The following is an 18,169-nucleotide window of genomic DNA, read 5'->3' on the forward strand; positions in this document are numbered from 1 at the left end:
TGTCTCAGAGATGGAGCAGGCACACTGAGAGCAGGATATGCTGTGTGCACAATTACAGGCACATTAGAAGCTTCATGGCTTCCAGGTGTATATTCTGCACAAGTAGCAGAATTAGTAGCTCTTACAAGAGCAGGCTATGTTTCTGCAAGATTAAAAGTCACAATTTACACTGACAGTCAATATGGATTTGGAATTGTTCATGATTTTGGCCAGTTGTAGTCGCAACAAGGTTTTATGACCTCTACTGGAACTCCAGTGAGAAATGGCGACCGAATAAAAGATTTGTTGTACGCAATTCAGTTACCTGTAGAAATTGCTGTGGTAAAACGTAGTGCACCTCAGAAGACACAGGATTACATTTCTTTGGGAAATGAATATGCGGATCAAGTCGCAAAATTTTGCGCATTGATCTGTATATTGTTCAAAGACAAATGGGAATTAATGCCTGAAGAAGAAAATAACTGTGCAAGTTTTGCTTTGAAAATAATTGACACACTAGAGGAATTGAAAACATTGCAGGAAAATGCAGACAAAGAAGAAAAAAAAGCTTTGGGTAAAGTTTAAATACTTTCAGAGATCAGATGAGATTTGGGTTTCCGAGAAGGGTCAGATGGTGCTGCCAAACAGTTTGTTAACTCAGATGGCCAGGTATTATCACTGCCAAACACATATTGGAAGAGATGCCATGGTTAGATTGTTCAAGGTTGATTGGTTTAATCCAAAATTCAGACAAGCAGCAGAGGCAGTGTATCATCGATGTGTAATCTGTCAGCAACTAAATGCCGGGAAAGGGACAGTGGTAAATTTGAGCCAAATTGGAAGAGCAGGAGGACCATTCAGCAGAATGCAGTTAGATTTCATTGAAATGCCCGCATGTAGTGGATTGAAGTAGGTGCTGGTGATTGTGTGTGTGTTTAGTCATTGGATTGAAGCATACCCCACACGTGGGAATGATGGTCTCACGGTTGCAAAGGTGTTGCTCAGAGAGTTAATACCACGGTTCGGATTTCCTATCTCTTTAGAATCAGATAGGGGAACACACTTCAATAACAAAGTGATCAAACTCTTATGTGCAGCATTAAACATTGAGCAGAAGTTGCATTGCAGTTACCGCCCTGAAGCTTCAGGACTTGTAGAGCAAATTAATGGTGCACTGAAATCAAGAATTGCCAAAATGTGTGCCACAACAAATCTGAAATGGCCAGATGTATTACCTTTGGTGTTGATGTCAATGAGAAATATACCTGACAGAAAAACATGAGATTCTCATGGGCAGAGCAATGAGGTTACCAGCAATTCCAGCAAATGCTCTTGTCAATATTACAGATGATATGGTATAGGACTACTGCAAAGGTCTGGCTTATATGGTTCGATCTTTCTCTCAGCAGGTGCAGGCTGTTACCCTGCCACACATCCATGACCCAGGTCACAATTTGAGAGGTGGAGATTGGGTCGTCATCAAAAAGCATGTTCAAAAGACTTGCCTACAGCCGCATTGGAAAGGTCCATACCAGGTGGTGCTGACAACTACGACAGCTGTGAAGTGTGCAGGACTGCCGAATTGGATACACGCAAGCCACACAAAGAGAGTGGTGAGTCCGCAAGAGCATGAAGAAGTGTTGTTGAGAGCACCAACAGCAGCGAAAGAAGTGGCTGTACTTGAACCGGACCAAGAACAGATTGAAGCTGAAATTGACCCAGAGCTGGTGGAAGACGGGTCAATCACCCCAGTAAGAAATGAAAGTGCAGAAATACAGGAGGGTGAGTGAGAGTCTAACTCAACAGAGGCAGCAGGAGAACCCGGGCACAGGAAGAGTTCTCCCGGAAGCAGACGGTGCCAAAGCACAACCAGAGCAAGTGCCAAATCAAGAGGGGGAAAGAGTTGGGACAGATCAAAGCCTAAGTGATCCAACTCCTCCTCAACCCATTGCAGGTCCATCAAGAGAAAACACCATAGAGAGAGGAAAAGAGAAGAGTCCAATCTTGAAAAGAATATTGACAGAGGGATCAAGGAAAGGAGACAATTGGCCTGAATTGCAAATTGGAAAGAAGAAAGAATTGGTCATAAATGAGCCAATAGAGGAAGAAGTAGATGCTACAAGAAAAGACAAACTAAGTGAAGGAGAATCAGGTGGAGAACGAAGGTTGAAAAGAAAGAGAGTAGCAAGTCGAAGATACGCAGGTCCTGAGTGGGCATATGCAGCAACAAGTGAATGGCAAAACAAGTTCATGTCCTTTTGCTTTGACAGAGACATTCCGAATCAGTACTTTGATGCAACCAATAGACTAAGTTGAATAATCTGAAGAAAAATCTAAAGAGAGACTGTTGAAATAAATACCAGAAAAGACATTGATAACCTGATATGACATTTGAAAACCTGGATGTGACAAGCTGCTAACCAATTTTTGACAAGAGAGAAAAGAGTTCCTGCGTGTGAATTTGAATTGTGAGAAAAGAAGCATTTTTGATTTAAAAAAAAAAAAATGTTTTCTTGTTGCACTTTAACCAAGAGCTATTTCTACTTTCTGATTCTTAACAGCTCGTGGCTGAATTAAATAATCGAGTTAAAAATATTAGATATTGTAGGTATTTGAGTGTTTGAATGGCAATTATGTATGGAATAATGTTTATAACAATAATTGTGGGTATGTCTATTCATGAGATGTGAGAAGCTGCTATTGCTCCCGTTCTTGAGACTACTACACCAATAGCCTCGGGGAGGTTCAAGCTAGATGAAAAATATTTTCATGACTACATTACTGCTCTAGGAGAGCTTTCTTATAACATGTTCTATTGGTTGTTGAGTGAGTATGTGGAGGTAATGGATGCTACCGCCGCCCGCCAGGCAGAAACCGCCATTCGGCCGAATTTAGGCGGACCCCATTCCAACATTCCCGCTGGGCCGGCGGGCGCTAACCAAGTTAGCGCTCGCCAGCCCAGCGGGAATGAGGCCGCAACACAGGAGCCGGCTCTGAATGGAGCCGGCGGTGTTGCGGCCGTGCGACGGGTGCAGTTGCACCCGTCGCGCTTTTCACTGTCTGCTAGACAGACAGTGAAAAGCCGGCCGGGGCCCTGTTAGGGGACCCCTGCACTGCCCATGTCAGTGGCATGGGCAATGCAGGGGCCCCCAGGGGCCCCTGGACACCCCTTACCGCCAGCCTCTTCCTGGCGGTGAAAGCCGCCAGAAACAGGCTGGCGGTAAGGGGGTCAGAATCCCCAGGGCAGCGCTGCTTGCAGCGCTGCCCTGGCGGATTCTCCCAGCCGGGGCAAAAACGGCGGAAAACCGCCGGCCCCGGCGGGGTGACCGCGGCTTTACCGCCGCGGTCAGAATGGGTGAGAAAGCACCGCCAGCCTGTTGGCGGTGCTTTCACTCATTATGGCCCTGGCAGTCTCGGACCGCCAGGGTCAGAGTGACCCCCTTAGTGTTTTCTTTTGTACCTATTATTAGATATTTCAGTAAAGTAGCTAAGGAGCATGATATAGTATTAGTTAGGGGATTCTTTGAACCAACACTAACATTTGGAACTGCTTATGCACACCGTAACAACCTAACTTGTTTATTAACCCCATTAGAAAAGAGCTTTAGAGGGCATACTGATGACAGAAGGAAGGCATTGAAGGAGAAGTTAGATAAAGAACTGGAGAAAAGAATGATTATGCTTACACTGCTATTAAAACACAAGGAAAATTAGCTTTAGATGCATTACAGGTAGGGAAACTTTGTATAAATAGGTGAAAATCACGCACTGACACTTTATTTGTGGGAAAGAGTGAATGTAGGCATGTGTTTTTGTTTCAGAGTAAATGGACTTTTATGTTGAATGGTCAGGACCCTGTGATTCCTGGGATCTACTATATTTGTGGACTTAATGCTTATTACAGTCTTCCTAGATGACGGTATGGGACATGCTATTTAGGGATAGTTTTCCCTATGATTTATCAGATAGATGATTTAAAGAAAATTCCAAAAGTGACTGAATTACATCATGAGTGACAGAGGAGGGAAACCTCTTCTGCAATTGTGGGAGATATTTTTGGTGCAATAATTCCTTCTGTAGGGGTTATTCTGAATGCAATCAAGATACAAAAGTTGTCTACTATTGTGGATAACATGCTGACAACCTTTACAGGGGCAATACTCCTGTTAAATACTGAATTGGCTGTGGATAGAGCTATGATGCTTCAAAATAGGCTTGCTTTAGACATAATTTTAGCGAAAGAGGGCGGAGTCTGTAAAGTGATTAATGCCAGGCACTGTTGCTCCTACATTCTAGAGAATGATAAGGAGATAAGAGACTTACTTATTAACTTAACTAATTCAAGCAAAGATTTGAAGGATTTAAAGGAACCAGGGGTTTGGGAGAAAGTTGGAAATGGATTTGCCTCTGTGGGAAATTGGTTTAGTCAAATTTGGAATGGGGTATTATGGAAAATCGTCCAGGGAATATTAATTGTGATTGTTTCCATATTAGGATTATGGGGTACATGTAAATTATGGCAAAAGATAAAATTAAGGAAATCTAAGAATGATCAGAGGAGGGAAGAACCACCTAGGAGACAAATTTATAGGGAAAATTGAAGAAGAAGGCAAAATACATCTGAGACAAATTTGTAAAGTGTTGAAAAGAAAGGTGTGATGACAAATTTAGTCATCAGAGGAGGGACTGATGGAGCTGATATGTTAATTAAGAAATTTCTAATGACTTATGTGTGTGTTCATTAATGAGAAAAATGCATAGAGAAATTAATTGTAGAAAAATAATGTGCACATTTGAAAATGTGCCCTTGGAGAGTGATCACGATGTGTACTAAAAGAACTAAAAGATGCAAAATAATGAAAAACATATAAGAAAAATGCACTAATATGTCATAACAAAATGTATAACCTATGTTTTATGTTAATTAATATTCTTAAATTAGCCGGACTAAGGGCCTGATTTCACTGGGCCTCGCTTGCTCTGAACATGGAGAATTTGAATGCCTTGCTAAGGACTGGTAACCGGGGATTACAACCTTGAACCAGTCAGAAATTCAGGCCGCTCAGCTAGAACATTCTGCAAATGTACCAACGGACAGGAGATGAGGAAGACAATTTGATACAATTATGTGTAGTGTAGGCTAAATGTACTTTCCCAGGACTTGAACAATAGAGGCACTGACTGAAGACTTGTATGAAACAATTTAATTACCTGAAGAGCTGGATGATGTTCTCATCACAAGAAGAACCAATCAGTTTTATGGGACACAAGACATATGCAAACTTAAAGATTTGGTAAACAAAAACTATAGGTTAGAGTCATAACTACCGATAGACTGACCAATTAGCAATTAGTGGGATGTACTGGGAGACCCTAATAAAAAGTCATGACAAAGGGTGAAGATTCAGAACGTCAGGAGACGCTGTCCGAGGTGCTGATATTGGACTCATACTCTGTGAGCCTGATGTGTAGCTGACTATTGATGACCTAAAGATGAAGACTGACTTGTTGCTGATCCATCCTGGATAGGTAGCTATGAAATGTGACTTACGATTTTGTGCCTTTTCTTTTAGGTACCAGCTGAGCTGTTTTACAGAGATTCACTCTTAGGTAGATTTTTTCCAAATTAATGTTTTTCCATAAACTTTTTTCGCATGAAGACCCCCAAGCTAATGCTAATCTTGGTTAGGCAGGCTATTAGGGGTGACGTGGACAGTGACAAATGACTGACGAACTTAGGGCCATATTTATACTTTTTGACGCAAAACTGCGCCGGCGCAGTATTGCGTCAAAAATATTACCACCGGCTAACGCCATTTTTGTGCGCCGTGCGGGCGTCAAATTTATACTTTGACGCACAGCGGCGCAAACCACAGGTGGGAGTCATTATTTTTAGCGCACACCGCAGCGTCAAGTCGTAAAGCAAAACGACGTTAACACGGCGGAAATGACTGTGGGTCGATTTACGACCCCGCAAACCGGATATGTGCCGTTTTTGGGCGCAATAGCGTCAAAAAAACCTGCAAACACTGCCATTTCACCGGAGGAGAGCCAAAGTGGATCCCAGATGCCACTACAGACCCCAGGAAGATGACAACAGACCAGGAACCAGCCAGGAGGACCCACACAAAAACCAGGACACTTATAAGAAGAAAAGAAAGTGTCGCTTCAGTGCAGAGGAGCAGGAAATTCTGGTTAAAGAGGTGACGGAACACCAGCACCAACTGTTTGTCACCTCAAAGTTGCCATTTAGTAGGATAGAGGCTATATGGCAACAAATTGTTGACAAGATAAATAGTGTGGCAGAAGTACGCAGAACATTCATCGAGTGCAAGAAACGCTGGCATTACAGCAAGCGTAGGACCAAGGAAAAGGTGGCCAGGAACAGGAAGGCAGCACTGCAGACTGGAGGTGGGAGTCCAGCACACCAGGAGACCCGGGACCATATGGAGGAGATGGTCGCAGACGTCATCCCTGAGGAGATCGTCACAGGGATTCAAGGACAGGACAGCGCAGACTACCAGGAGACAACGCACATGCAGGGTAAGTCGCATGGGGAATTATAATGCAATAATGTCAACTGTGAGCAGGGGGGGATACCTACCACAAAATGCATGGACGTCATCATATACATGGAGTAGCATGGGTAAAGGGGCACGGCATGGGGGCATGGCCTGCACAAACAGAAGCTGGGGCACACCATTACACTACATCAACAACAGTCCCATGGGGGCATGCTGTCATGCCAACGATGGAGCAAAGGGAAAGCCACGCCAGGAGGGAAGGGCACAACGTCACACTTACATCCCGGCACACGTCAGCCACCATACCCCCTACATTAACTAGGGCCCTATTAACAACCTCTAGCCATACCGACAACTGGAATGTAACTGCGACAACAGTTGCCACTACCACCTCCGCTCTGTGTGCAGCTCAAGTAGCCAAAGGCAGTAACCTCCCCATAGATCATACACAGGGGTGAGGATGACAATTTCAACAATCCCCAGAAACAAGACAAAGGCCCCAGTACTGTCAAATGTCAATGCCCATAGTTGTCGCAAACATCAGCCAATGTAAACATCAATAGGAGCTACACAGCACTAAGGACACACCCTTGCTGCATATGTCAGGGTCCATCCTGTGCCTGGGTAACAATGCAACATCCCAAATGTCATACTGCTCAGACAACAGCATTGAGGGGGGGACACATGTAACTGGTCACTGAAATACACCTGCACAGTCAGAGGAGGAAATAGGACACTGATACGATTATCAGGGCAATCCAATGTAACACACATTCTCCAACATCAGCAGTACACATTACCAATGCCAACATCCGTATCATGTCATAACATTGCTATGCATAGGATGTGCCACATGTCAAATACATTTAAGTGGATGTGAAAGATCAGAGATTGGGGCAGGTCCAGATTGTTAAGTGTGCTGCCAGGGCCATCAGAACACCCACAGCCAGTGAAAGGTCTCACCATGAGAATGGATGTAGACGGAGGCTTGAGTAGGACAAGAAGGTGGCAATTCTCTATTTGGCCTAAACCAACACCTAGAGGCGATGATGCTGACAAGTCTAATAACTCAATAACATACATGTGACATGCAGGTGGGCCATAGGCCTGGAAGAATGCCCATTTGAAGGACTGGAGCAATGAACACGAAACAAGATCACAAAGTGAACTCATCAGAAGGCAGACATGTCACATCAAAATTGCCACAACACAGACACACTAATTGCACCCTGTTTCATTTCAGAGGAAGATGGATCTCCTGCGGATTTGCCTGTCCCAGATTACCCTGATGACATGGATGACGAGCCGATAAACATTCCCCAGGAGACTATCCTAAAGGTCCTTGAAACCCTCCAGACCCCACCTTCAGTCACAAGGATGAGCACAGAATAAGCAGCCATCACAGAGGATCCACCCACCACCCCAATTGTAACACCTGCCAGCTCCAATACAGCTGAGGACTCAGACGACACTGGCAGCAGCTTTGAGAAAACTGTAGTTGGAGTACAGCTGGAGCTGGCCAAGGAGGTGCGGGTGGGGATGCAAACTATGGCAGCCAGCATAGAGGGGGTGCGTTCGTGCATGATGTCATCTGCAGATCAGGCAGCAGCTATGCAAGCAGGAACTGCAGAAAACCCAGAAGGAAATCAGCACAGCTGTAATACAGTTGACCCAACACCTACAACAACAATCCTGTCAACGAGTGCACAAATGCAACATTGAACCCCTCAGGGCCGACCTGGCTGCCTACCATCGTGATGTGGCTACTATTCTCAAGAACCAGTAGATACTCCTTGCTGCAGTACTGCCCTTAAGACCTTCACAGGGAGCAGCGACCGGGATGTCTGACTCCACGTCTTCTAACACTGAGGTGTGTGTTGTCCCTTCACAACCAACAACAAGGACAGAGGAGGCAACACACACATCAGAAGAAGAAGACATGGAACAGATCACATTCACAAGGAAAATGACCCGGAAGCACTAGTCCCTGCCACATGGCCAACTATTACCAAGGTCCTGCGCTTTGTAACTTGCCAGTCTTGCAACAACTGTACTCAAGCACTGTTCTGCAAACCACTGTATATCTTGTCACCCAGCCCAGTGATTGTCTCTCTCCTACTCATTGGCAAATTCTGTCCCTCTACACTGTCTGAAACATCAACCCCAGCATGTCAAAAGCATTTCGGTAAACCCTTGTGTAGGATCACAATGTAAGATGTCACTATAATGGACTCACAATCATGGACAATGTACAGATAGCACTACAGCACTTTTCAATAAATAGCACTTACACAACAAATCTGTCTCTGGGTAATTTGACATCTCAACTGTGCAATAGATAACTGAAATGTGCCTACTGTCAAATTACGTAGCTTGTCAATACAACTGTCCTGATATTATGTAGTCAGATAAATCAGCACAGTGCCCATGATTGCATCATACTCTGCCATTCCTGAGGGTAAGATCTGATGAAGTGAGAAACCGTACACCATCATGCTGTGTTGGACAGAATAATGCTTCCTCAAGGGATATCTAAGTCATCAAATAGTGGCCGTAAAATGTTGTCAACATGCAATAATAACACATATAACAGTGCATACTAATCTAAGCAAACACTACAAAAACTGCATAAATGAAGGTGTCTGAGTTTACATACAAATAGGTAATCATGGTGAACTGTGTCACAAATGACGTATGAGAGTGATGAAGACAAGAATACAAGAGTGCCAATGAGAACTCATCTCATAAGGGTGTCCTTGATCATCACACTGCAGTCAGACCTAAAACTGTTCCCCTAATACCAAGTCTGGAAGCACTGTTTGTGACTTTGAAAACACACTTATCAACAGAAACACATTGTCATTCATATTAACTGTGATTGGTGGTTGCAACGAAGGGTGGACACTTTGCAAGGTAGCTCTGGGCTAGCTGACAATTGTACAGCTCAGTTGGGATTTGTTTGTAGCATAGGACACAAATGTAATAGTACAAAATTTATGTACACTGAATCCAAACCCAGGATCAAGTACCATTTAACACATACTGTTAAGGGTTAACCAAATATTTATTAAATGCTAATCACAGAAGAGGAAACTGAGGGAAAAATCTTACCTACCCTAATCTACCCTGACTACTCATTACCCACAACTGTCCCTAACTAACCTAAGCTACACTTACTTACCACATGTAACAAAACGTTCTAAACATCTACCCCCCACCCCCTTATGGGACGGGACACATGGAGGACAACACATACTAACCTAAACACATACTATACTATTCTAAACATATATATATATATATATTTTTTTTTTAAACACACAAGAACCCCAACATAGCCAACACACTTAATAAGTAAAAATAGAAAGAATCAGGACCCCCCCACCCCCACCCACTAACACTAACTAAACTAACACCTATACTAACCTAACACTAAGACCCCTAAACCCACTAACTATAAGAACAAGGAAAGAGGAGGGAGGGGAGGGAATCATGTCCATATCAACTACAGTCTAGAGGTTGGCCCTGCGGAGGGTCCTCTTGATTGACTTAACACGCCGGTTAATGTGGCGCACATCCCGGCTCAGGTGACTTAACTTGCGCAGCACACAGTCCATCTTCCGTTCCATGTTGTGGAAGGCTGCAGGGTCAGCAGATGGAGCTGTGGCAGTCTGGGTACAGGTGGAGGAGGTCTGTGTGTGTGTGGTGCCAGGCCCAGTGGGCTGTCCTGCACCTGTAGCAATGCTGGGGCCTGGAAGTCCAGCAGATGTAGGCACAACAGTCCCAGCTGTGGGTGGGGCCACCTGGCTTGAAGTGGTGGTTGTGCTGGGGGTGGCTGTGGTGGGCAAAGTAGGCCCACCCTGTGGGAAGGCTCTCCATGCCCCGGAGGCCCGTTCATGCCGATAACGCCGGGCCATCCTCCTGAACCCCGACTCCACCAGCAGGATGTGCTAGTATCTCATGGCCCGGCGCTGGAATTCACGGACCTGGTCTGGAGTCATGTTTGCAGCTGTGAAGACAAATGCAAATATTCTACATTAGTAACTGCATTGTGTGAAATGGCACAAGAAGTTAATCAGACAATACATCTACAGTACTTGTAACAGCTCATATCACAATACAGATCATTGAATGTCCCTGAGGAAGTACATGGCAGGCCAGCCTACAAAGGTCACATCACACATAGCACATCCATAATCTACAAGATGGGTAACAACTGGCTTTGACTTGCCATCTGAGTTCTGCCAGTTATCAGCTAAAAATCATGCTGCATATGCTCCGCCAAGACCTGGCCTACAAATGTCAGTGTACGGAATGCAAAACTAAAGCCACATGGTCTGCAAGTTGTAACTGGACTTGCCAGTATAGTACCAAGTGTGTATACTAGGTTCCAACCAAACAGTCACTTATTCACATGTATGTGTAACATACTGGTAGCATCAGTACTAGGTACCCCATTCACAAACCCATGCCCGTGTTTGAGGGTGGGGGGGTGGATAACCATTATCAATTTCCAACAACATGTACACAGAGGAGTGTATAGAAAACTCCACATGTTTGGCTCTACACACACACCACAGGTAAGGTCTATCAACAATTAGGAGTCAGCAAACCCTAGAGCAATCATAGGGCCACACATGTCAGGAAATGCAGAACTTGGTACACAACATATACTTCCAGTAAGGCCTGACTTACATCAGACACAGAGTTGCAAAAACACTCATGATCATGATTTGCATGCACACCTAGGCCATTGCACTCAAGTTTCAAATACTTGTAGCACTACATGTGGAAGAACATGCTGCTAGGAGGTTCTACCTACAGTTTCATAATTACGTTGGTAAATAGGGAAGCAGAAGTCTATTGGAAAGCAATTTGTTGTACCAATCTTGGAGAATGTGGGTCTGACAGGCTGACTAAATCGGAGCTGACTTCCAGTGCGACTCTTGTTGATACAAGTGTCATCCACATGACTAACGCCAGTACTCACAGTGGGGCCTACAGGAATGGCCTACAATCCCTACATAATACCATTGGATACGCTTTGGCCAACTCAAAACATGTGAGAAACTGAAATCCCACTCATGGAACAAGAGAAATGATTGCCCAGCGCATCACAACTTGCTATGCGTTCAACACACAGGAGTCCATAAACAGCAAACACAACACATAACAGACATATCAACACTTACTGGAGTGGTCGGGGTCCTCAAATGTCGCCACCTCTCCCACAGTGTAGGGTGCCGGTCCACCTGTAAGGCATGGAAGGAAGAAATGTGCTCAAAATCTGTGCACAGAGCAACAATTTCATAAACATATACAATGTGTAGGCTGAATAAGGAAATGGCAGCCATTCAGACATGATGATACTGCATCTGATATATCACGGCCAACTTGTACATAGCATGGGTCTCCTGTGACAGTTACACACATATCTGCACACATACATTGGCCCTAATTATCATGTGGTTGCAAACATGCCCCGTAATTGGTGACCTGAAAAAAAATATGGAGTGTAATCGTCTCATAATGTGCATCCAAGAGAGACATCCAAAGCCTGGTTACTTGAGGACTGCATTACCAGTCAAACATGCCTTGTGGCCATGACACATTTATTACACATAGGTACAATGTACAGAGGGAGGGGCAGGGACCTTTGTAAGCCCTCCTGTTGTTACATTTGATTCAATTGATGTGGCCCAGCTATGGTGATTTGCACCAACCATGGAGATGTGAAGCCATGTGCATACACTTGGACTGCCATCCATATTTGGAATGTGGCACAACTAACTCCAACAAACATTCTAAGATGTTAGCTGAGGGCACCTTACACCTTTTCACAATGTTTTCAAATCCATATCTGACATGTATCCAAAAAGATCAAGGAACACAATAATCCCAAACATTCATAGTACTTCCGTGAATGCTTTCCTTCCACACTCACCAGACTCACATGAGACATATGTCTGAGCCACTTTGCTATTATCAATTGACGTGAAGGCAGCACTCATTTTCTGCATCATGTAGTGATTCTAAAGTCAGTCTAGCTATTGCGTCAACAAAGTTAGCCAATATGTTGGTACATCTTTACTTCTCTGTCAATAGTACCCTATATAGACATGATTGGCTCCTATTTTGTTTGGTTGTCTGACACAAAGGCCGCACCAATTTACTTCATGGAAAAGTATCCTGTAAGCTTGCTGAGCACGTGCTACCTGACAGCTAGCAATTGTGATCCTTACCATAGTGCATCAGTTATCCCTGTATGTTTCCCCAGCATTACACACAGTTAGCAAGTTAGCTGGCAGACATAGTACAAATCCTCTTATGTCACTACAGAGCATTTAATCGTGCACATTTACATGATTAGTACTCACCAACAGTGCCACCAATCCCGATTCCCAGGTGGTCCAAGAGATCCTGCTCCCTGGTGTTGAGGTCAGCCCACCGGTGCTTCAGCTGGTGGTCACTCCTCTGGCTGGCATACACACGCTGCCGGTGATGCAGCACCTTTCCCCACCGGATTCTGCGCCCCTCTGTTGGATACCCCTTTATCACCCTGCCCCCTGCCTCGATCATGAGTGGCAAGAAATGGCACACAAGCCATATGAACCCCCCCAACTCCTCTTCACCCATCCTGCCAAGACGTGTCCTACCAGACATAGTGGAAATGTGAAAGGGAATAGGGGTCAAAGAAATAGAAAGGGGAAAAGGGGGGAAATAGGGGTACAAATACAGATGAAAAGTAAACTTAACCACTAAAAGAGCCCAACTATCCCCAAACTAACACTACCCACAACAGACTCCCACAAACAACAAAAACACTAGGTAAATGGACAACTGTACACAAAACACAGTAGTACAGTATACACCAACAATATTTATTTCACAAATTGACAATACAGATAGCACATAGGACAAAAAAGCACAAAATCTCAGGACACCACTCTCCACACAGCCACACAGTCTAGAAGAATCATAGACTGCAAAGTGAAAGTGAAAGTACACCCACTGTACATGATCTGTAAACAGGATATCCTATTACATCACTTCCTGTATGAAATGTCCGCCCTTTTTCGCGTTATGTGTCATTTTTTGTCCCCCAAAACTGTATTTGCGCCATTTTTTGGGACGCACAGGAGTGAAAATTAGCCTGCATCCAAATAATAGTACATGGCCTGTACAAACATCTGGATGCGGGCTAATTTTCACTCCTGTGCGTAAAAAAAAATGACGCAAATACAGTATTGATGGACAAAAAATGACGCATAAATCTAGGAAGGTCAAAATTTCAGTGCATTAACTGGTTTGGGCAATTTTTCTGTTTTTTTGTTATGTTACATTTGGGACACATCAGAGATAGGCTGATTGAACACACTATGGTGTTGATGGTGTATGTTTACATGTGGGACATCATACTGCAGCGGACCATGATCCGCTACTCCCTTCACAGTATTTTTATGGTTGGCTGACGCAATAGATGGTCATAAGTGTGGCCTACATATATGTGTTGCACAAATTGGGCATGTTTGGCATAAGGAGAGGATAGCAATGTGACGCACATATGTACAATACCTAAATGCCTTTGGCTCAAAGTGTGTGCTTTGGCAACTAATGTATTTGCTGACCAAGTGAGTAGTAGGAAGGGATACCTTTAATCACCATATTAAAAGTGACAGTTATCCCGCCCCGGAAATGACGTAATATCCGGTGGCTGGGACTTCCGGTGTCCCAGAAAGCCCTCCCTGGAAGTGACGTGCATGGGGGTGTCACGTGGTTTGTGAACACGTGGTGTCACGTGTTAGCCTTGTGCCTGGGTCCTAGCCCCTGGGTGATGGCCTATGAGCTGTGTAAAAAAGTATGACTTAGTGTTGTGCAAGTGGTTTCAGAGCCTGAGAGGGACAGGTCTGGACATGTCAGACATTCATGCCCAAGTGGCTGTTAGGGGCCCTCATGGTGTCACGTGTTAGCCCCCCTTTTTTTGAAATGTTGCATATAAGGAGCTGGTTAGAACCGGCTGTCAAACCGTGAACCAGGGTTGAAACAGTTTGGCAAGGTGCCATGAAGAGATACAATCCGATCGCAAGAAAAGCAGCCTCCTCAGGGGCCCTGAACACTATTGGTAGATATTACCGGACCCTCGCCCCTCTTACGATGGATGAGAATGCACAACAGGATGTCCCTGCCACCCAAGATACCGATGTTACCGGTTTTGAAGAGGAACTTTGCTACCGGCTTGAAAAGCTCAACCTCAAGGCTGTGTCGACCCAGATATCCCCTATTAAGGGGCCCGACAGCGACAGCAATGCCTCGAAAGATGAATTAAGTGTTGCATCTAACTTCATAGACATTGAAGATGTTGAAGAATGTGTAGCACCACCGAATTCGCCCATCTATGAAGACATGGGCGACCAGGAGGCCACCGAGTCAGAGGCCGTTATTGTACAGCCGTCAGGTGTAAGCTCCGGCACTGTTTCTGCCCCAATGGACCTCTGCGACTCCCAGGATTTCAGAGGAGCCTCTGAGTGTGATGCGAATATGGAGGTTGGTAATGACAGTTTTGTTATTTTTTTTTTTTATGTCTGTATACTCTAATGTCATACATTTAACTAATAATGTGTCTTGTGCTTTCTGTTTGAACCCTAGAACGTAGCTGAAGAAAGTGAGCCTCTAGAAGGGTCAACTCCAAAGGTTAACGCCGTAAATTTTTACTGCTTATGCTGTTCCAGACAGTCTGGAAGTGTTACAAGCCAGAACAAAGAGCCTCGTAAGAAATGTGTCTGCACCTACACTAGCCGCGATTTTGAAAAGGAAGCTCCGGGTGTACCCTGGGCCACCATATGGCCAGTTAAAGGTTTTGCAGCGGCCGCTGTGAACGCCTGTGTTAAACGGGATTATTATGATCTTTGTTACGGGCATAAAATTAATGCGCCTCAACAGGATGCTCATGAATGTTTATACGATGCATACACACCAAGAATAATTCGCCACATTTGTAGTCGGATAGACCCTCACCGGGTATATAGGTTGTTAAGGGTTGTGTATGGGCTGTCGGCTGTGAAGAAAGGTGTCCACAGTGATATGATTAAGGTCTTGGCTGCGGCTGTCAATGAGATCCGATACGCTGCTGAGCCCTGCTCAAAACTCGACCGCATGCATGGTATGTGTCCCCACTTTGACATAAGTATGTTAGAACGGGTTATAAAAAGACGAATGTGTGACATTTATCATAAAAACAGAAGAATGAAGTCTCTAGCCCCACGAAAGCTGTTTTAGAAAAAATAAAATAAATTAATTAATAAAAAAAAAAAAAAAAAAAGTAGACCATGAATGTGTTACTTAACGCTCCATACTTACTCACTTTTAGGCGGGGAATCCGGGTATCGAGATGCAAGATGCCTATGAGTTACAACCGGGCTACATCTGTATCGGGAGATTGATTTTTGTGCTGGTTAAAGAAAGAATAGCTGAAATACATCCTATGACTCTGCGGTATCTGAACATTTCGGAACCTTCAGCCTTGTTGCAATGTAGAAGTCATTTGTGTATCGCCAAGTGGTGTATCAATGGGCGGCTAAACGCATCTGTTGAATGCCGGACCTCGGACAAAGACCACATTCGAGAGTTAAGACTTTCACCTGAGACGGGGATACACGAGGCGTTGGTGAACATGACTGAAGATTATGTCACAAATAAAGGTTCGGAATGGTCCTGGTTAGAACTGTATGAACTGTTGAATTTTGTCAGTATCCTGAGTGTTCAGAGTTATAGGCGTGGGGAGCGGGAAGTCCTGTCTAGAGCTATTGAGAGTATAGCCATAAAAATATCAAAGTTTGTGACGCTTAGCGTTTGTGAAAGGCCATACTCTGAGTAACATGTGTAGTGGGGGTTGTACTATGTATACGTTTGTAAAAAGACCACAGCGGTCCAGCGTTATGACATCTATAAACTCTGTAGCACAAAATGTCAAATACCCGTTGGTTGTGTAGCCCAGCACCATTTTTTATGTTTTTCATGTTTAATAAAATGACCTTACACAAAACAAGCGTCTTTCATTTCGTGGTGTTGGTGGGAGACAACATGACGGATGCGGATTTAAGGAAGCTTTATTACGATAAACATGGGGTTGGAAGTTTCGGAGGTTCCGAAGCTCTATTTAGAAGGGCTCGAGCTGAAAATGAATCTGTAAAACGTGCCAGTGTGAAGACTTGGTTAGCTGGGGAAGAGGCTTATTCGCTGCACAAACCTGCCAGGAGGCGCTTTAAGAGGCGGGCCACAGTTGTTAACGCACAGCTCGATTATCAGTGGCAGGCCGACATAATCAGTCTTCAAGATCTAGCAAAACATAACGATGGCGCCCTGTATATATTAACCGTCATAGATGTCTTGTCCAAATACGCCTATGCAGAGGCATTAAACGATAAAAGTGGTACCAGCGTTACAGCTGCTTTTAAAGACATCTTCGCTAGCGGGCGTGTGCCCCAGAAACTACAAACAGACGCCGGAAAGGAATTTTTAAACAAACATTTCCAAAAATTATTAGACCTGCATGCTGTTCAACATTTTGTAACGCACACAGAGGTAAAGGCTGGTGTTGTAGAGCGTTTTAACCGTACTTTAAAGTCGAAGATGTGGCGATATTTCACCGCCAACAACACCTACAGATACGTGGATGTTCTAAAGGCTTTTATAGATGTTTATAACGCCACCTACCACAGGACAATCAAAATGGCCCCTGTTAAGGTAACAAGGGATAATTCGTTAACGGTGTGGAGAACGGTGTACGGCGGGCGTCTCACGCCGAAGGTCAAGAAACCGAATTTAAAAGAAGGGGATCATGTCAGGGTTTCAAAGTTGAAGGGGGTCTTCACCAAAGGCTACCAGCAAACATTCAGCGATGAGATATTCATAGTGGAAAGTGTGCAGCTTAAAGAAGGGATATATATTTACAGGTTAAAAGACTACGCTGGGGAAGAGGTATCGGGTGTCTTTTACACCGAAGAGTTGCAAAAGGTGCCCTACGATCCGAACAGGGTGTACAGGGTTGAAAAGGTTCTGAAAAGGAAAGGGAGCGGTGTCCGGAGACAGGCGTTGGTCAAATGGCGTGGGTGGCCCGAGAAATTTAACAGTTGGGTCCTGGCCAGCTCATTGCACGTTGTGTGAGGTCAAGCTGTAAGCGCCATGATGGAGAACTCCCCTTTTTATATCACGCTGCCATCCAATGCTTCGAAGGACATGTTCCCAGACAATCAGATTTCGAGTTATACGGTGAAACTTGCAAAACCAGTGGATTTGAAAGGTCCGTGGGAGGTGGCACTAACGGAAATACAGTACCCTAGAACTTGGAATACCTTTACAAAGGCCGATGTTAAATTTCATATAAAGCGCCCTCAGGATACCCTGACCTATCACCTGTCTTTCCCACACGGCTATTACCCCACCGTAGCGGCGGTAGTCGAGGCCATCAACAAAACTATAGGCAGCATCGAGACGTATGCGAATATATATCTGGTGTTGGATTACGTTAGAAGAAAAGTGTTTCTTAAAGCCCCTGAGCTCAGTACTGTGTTTAAATGTAGTGGTAAATTACAGCGGGTTTTAGGGACAGTACAACATCAACAGAGGCAGGTGGATCCAGACCCTACATGTCCCGATATTAACGGAGG

General features: G+C 44.5%; 1 protein-coding gene across 1 annotated transcript; it reads left to right on the plus strand.

The window, feature by feature from the left end:
- Positions 1–14,491: 14,491 nt before the first annotated feature.
- On the plus strand, positions 14,492–16,834 carry LOC138302182 (uncharacterized). The gene is made up of 2 exons (XM_069242531.1): positions 14,492–15,047; positions 15,150–16,834. Exons 1-2 carry the CDS (start codon positions 14,565–14,567, stop codon positions 15,777–15,779), a joined length of 1,113 nt encoding a protein of 370 aa, XP_069098632.1. The 5' UTR covers positions 14,492–14,564; the 3' UTR covers positions 15,780–16,834.
- Positions 16,835–18,169: the final 1,335 nt, after the last annotated feature.

Source organism: Pleurodeles waltl, chromosome 6 (assembly GCF_031143425.1).
Source record: "Pleurodeles waltl isolate 20211129_DDA chromosome 6, aPleWal1.hap1.20221129, whole genome shotgun sequence".
NCBI classification, from domain to species: Eukaryota; Metazoa; Chordata; class Amphibia; order Caudata; family Salamandridae; genus Pleurodeles; species Pleurodeles waltl.

Bases quoted from the DNA above. Each gene is read 5' to 3' on its own strand.
- LOC138302182 (XM_069242531.1), top strand. From the start codon at position 14,565: ATGAAGAGATACAATCCGATCGCAAGAAAAGCAGCCTCCTCAGGGGCC. The intron at 15,048-15,149 runs GTTGGTAATGAC...TTTGAACCCTAG, and splicing joins AGTGTGATGCGAATATGGAG to AACGTAGCTGAAGAAAGTGA.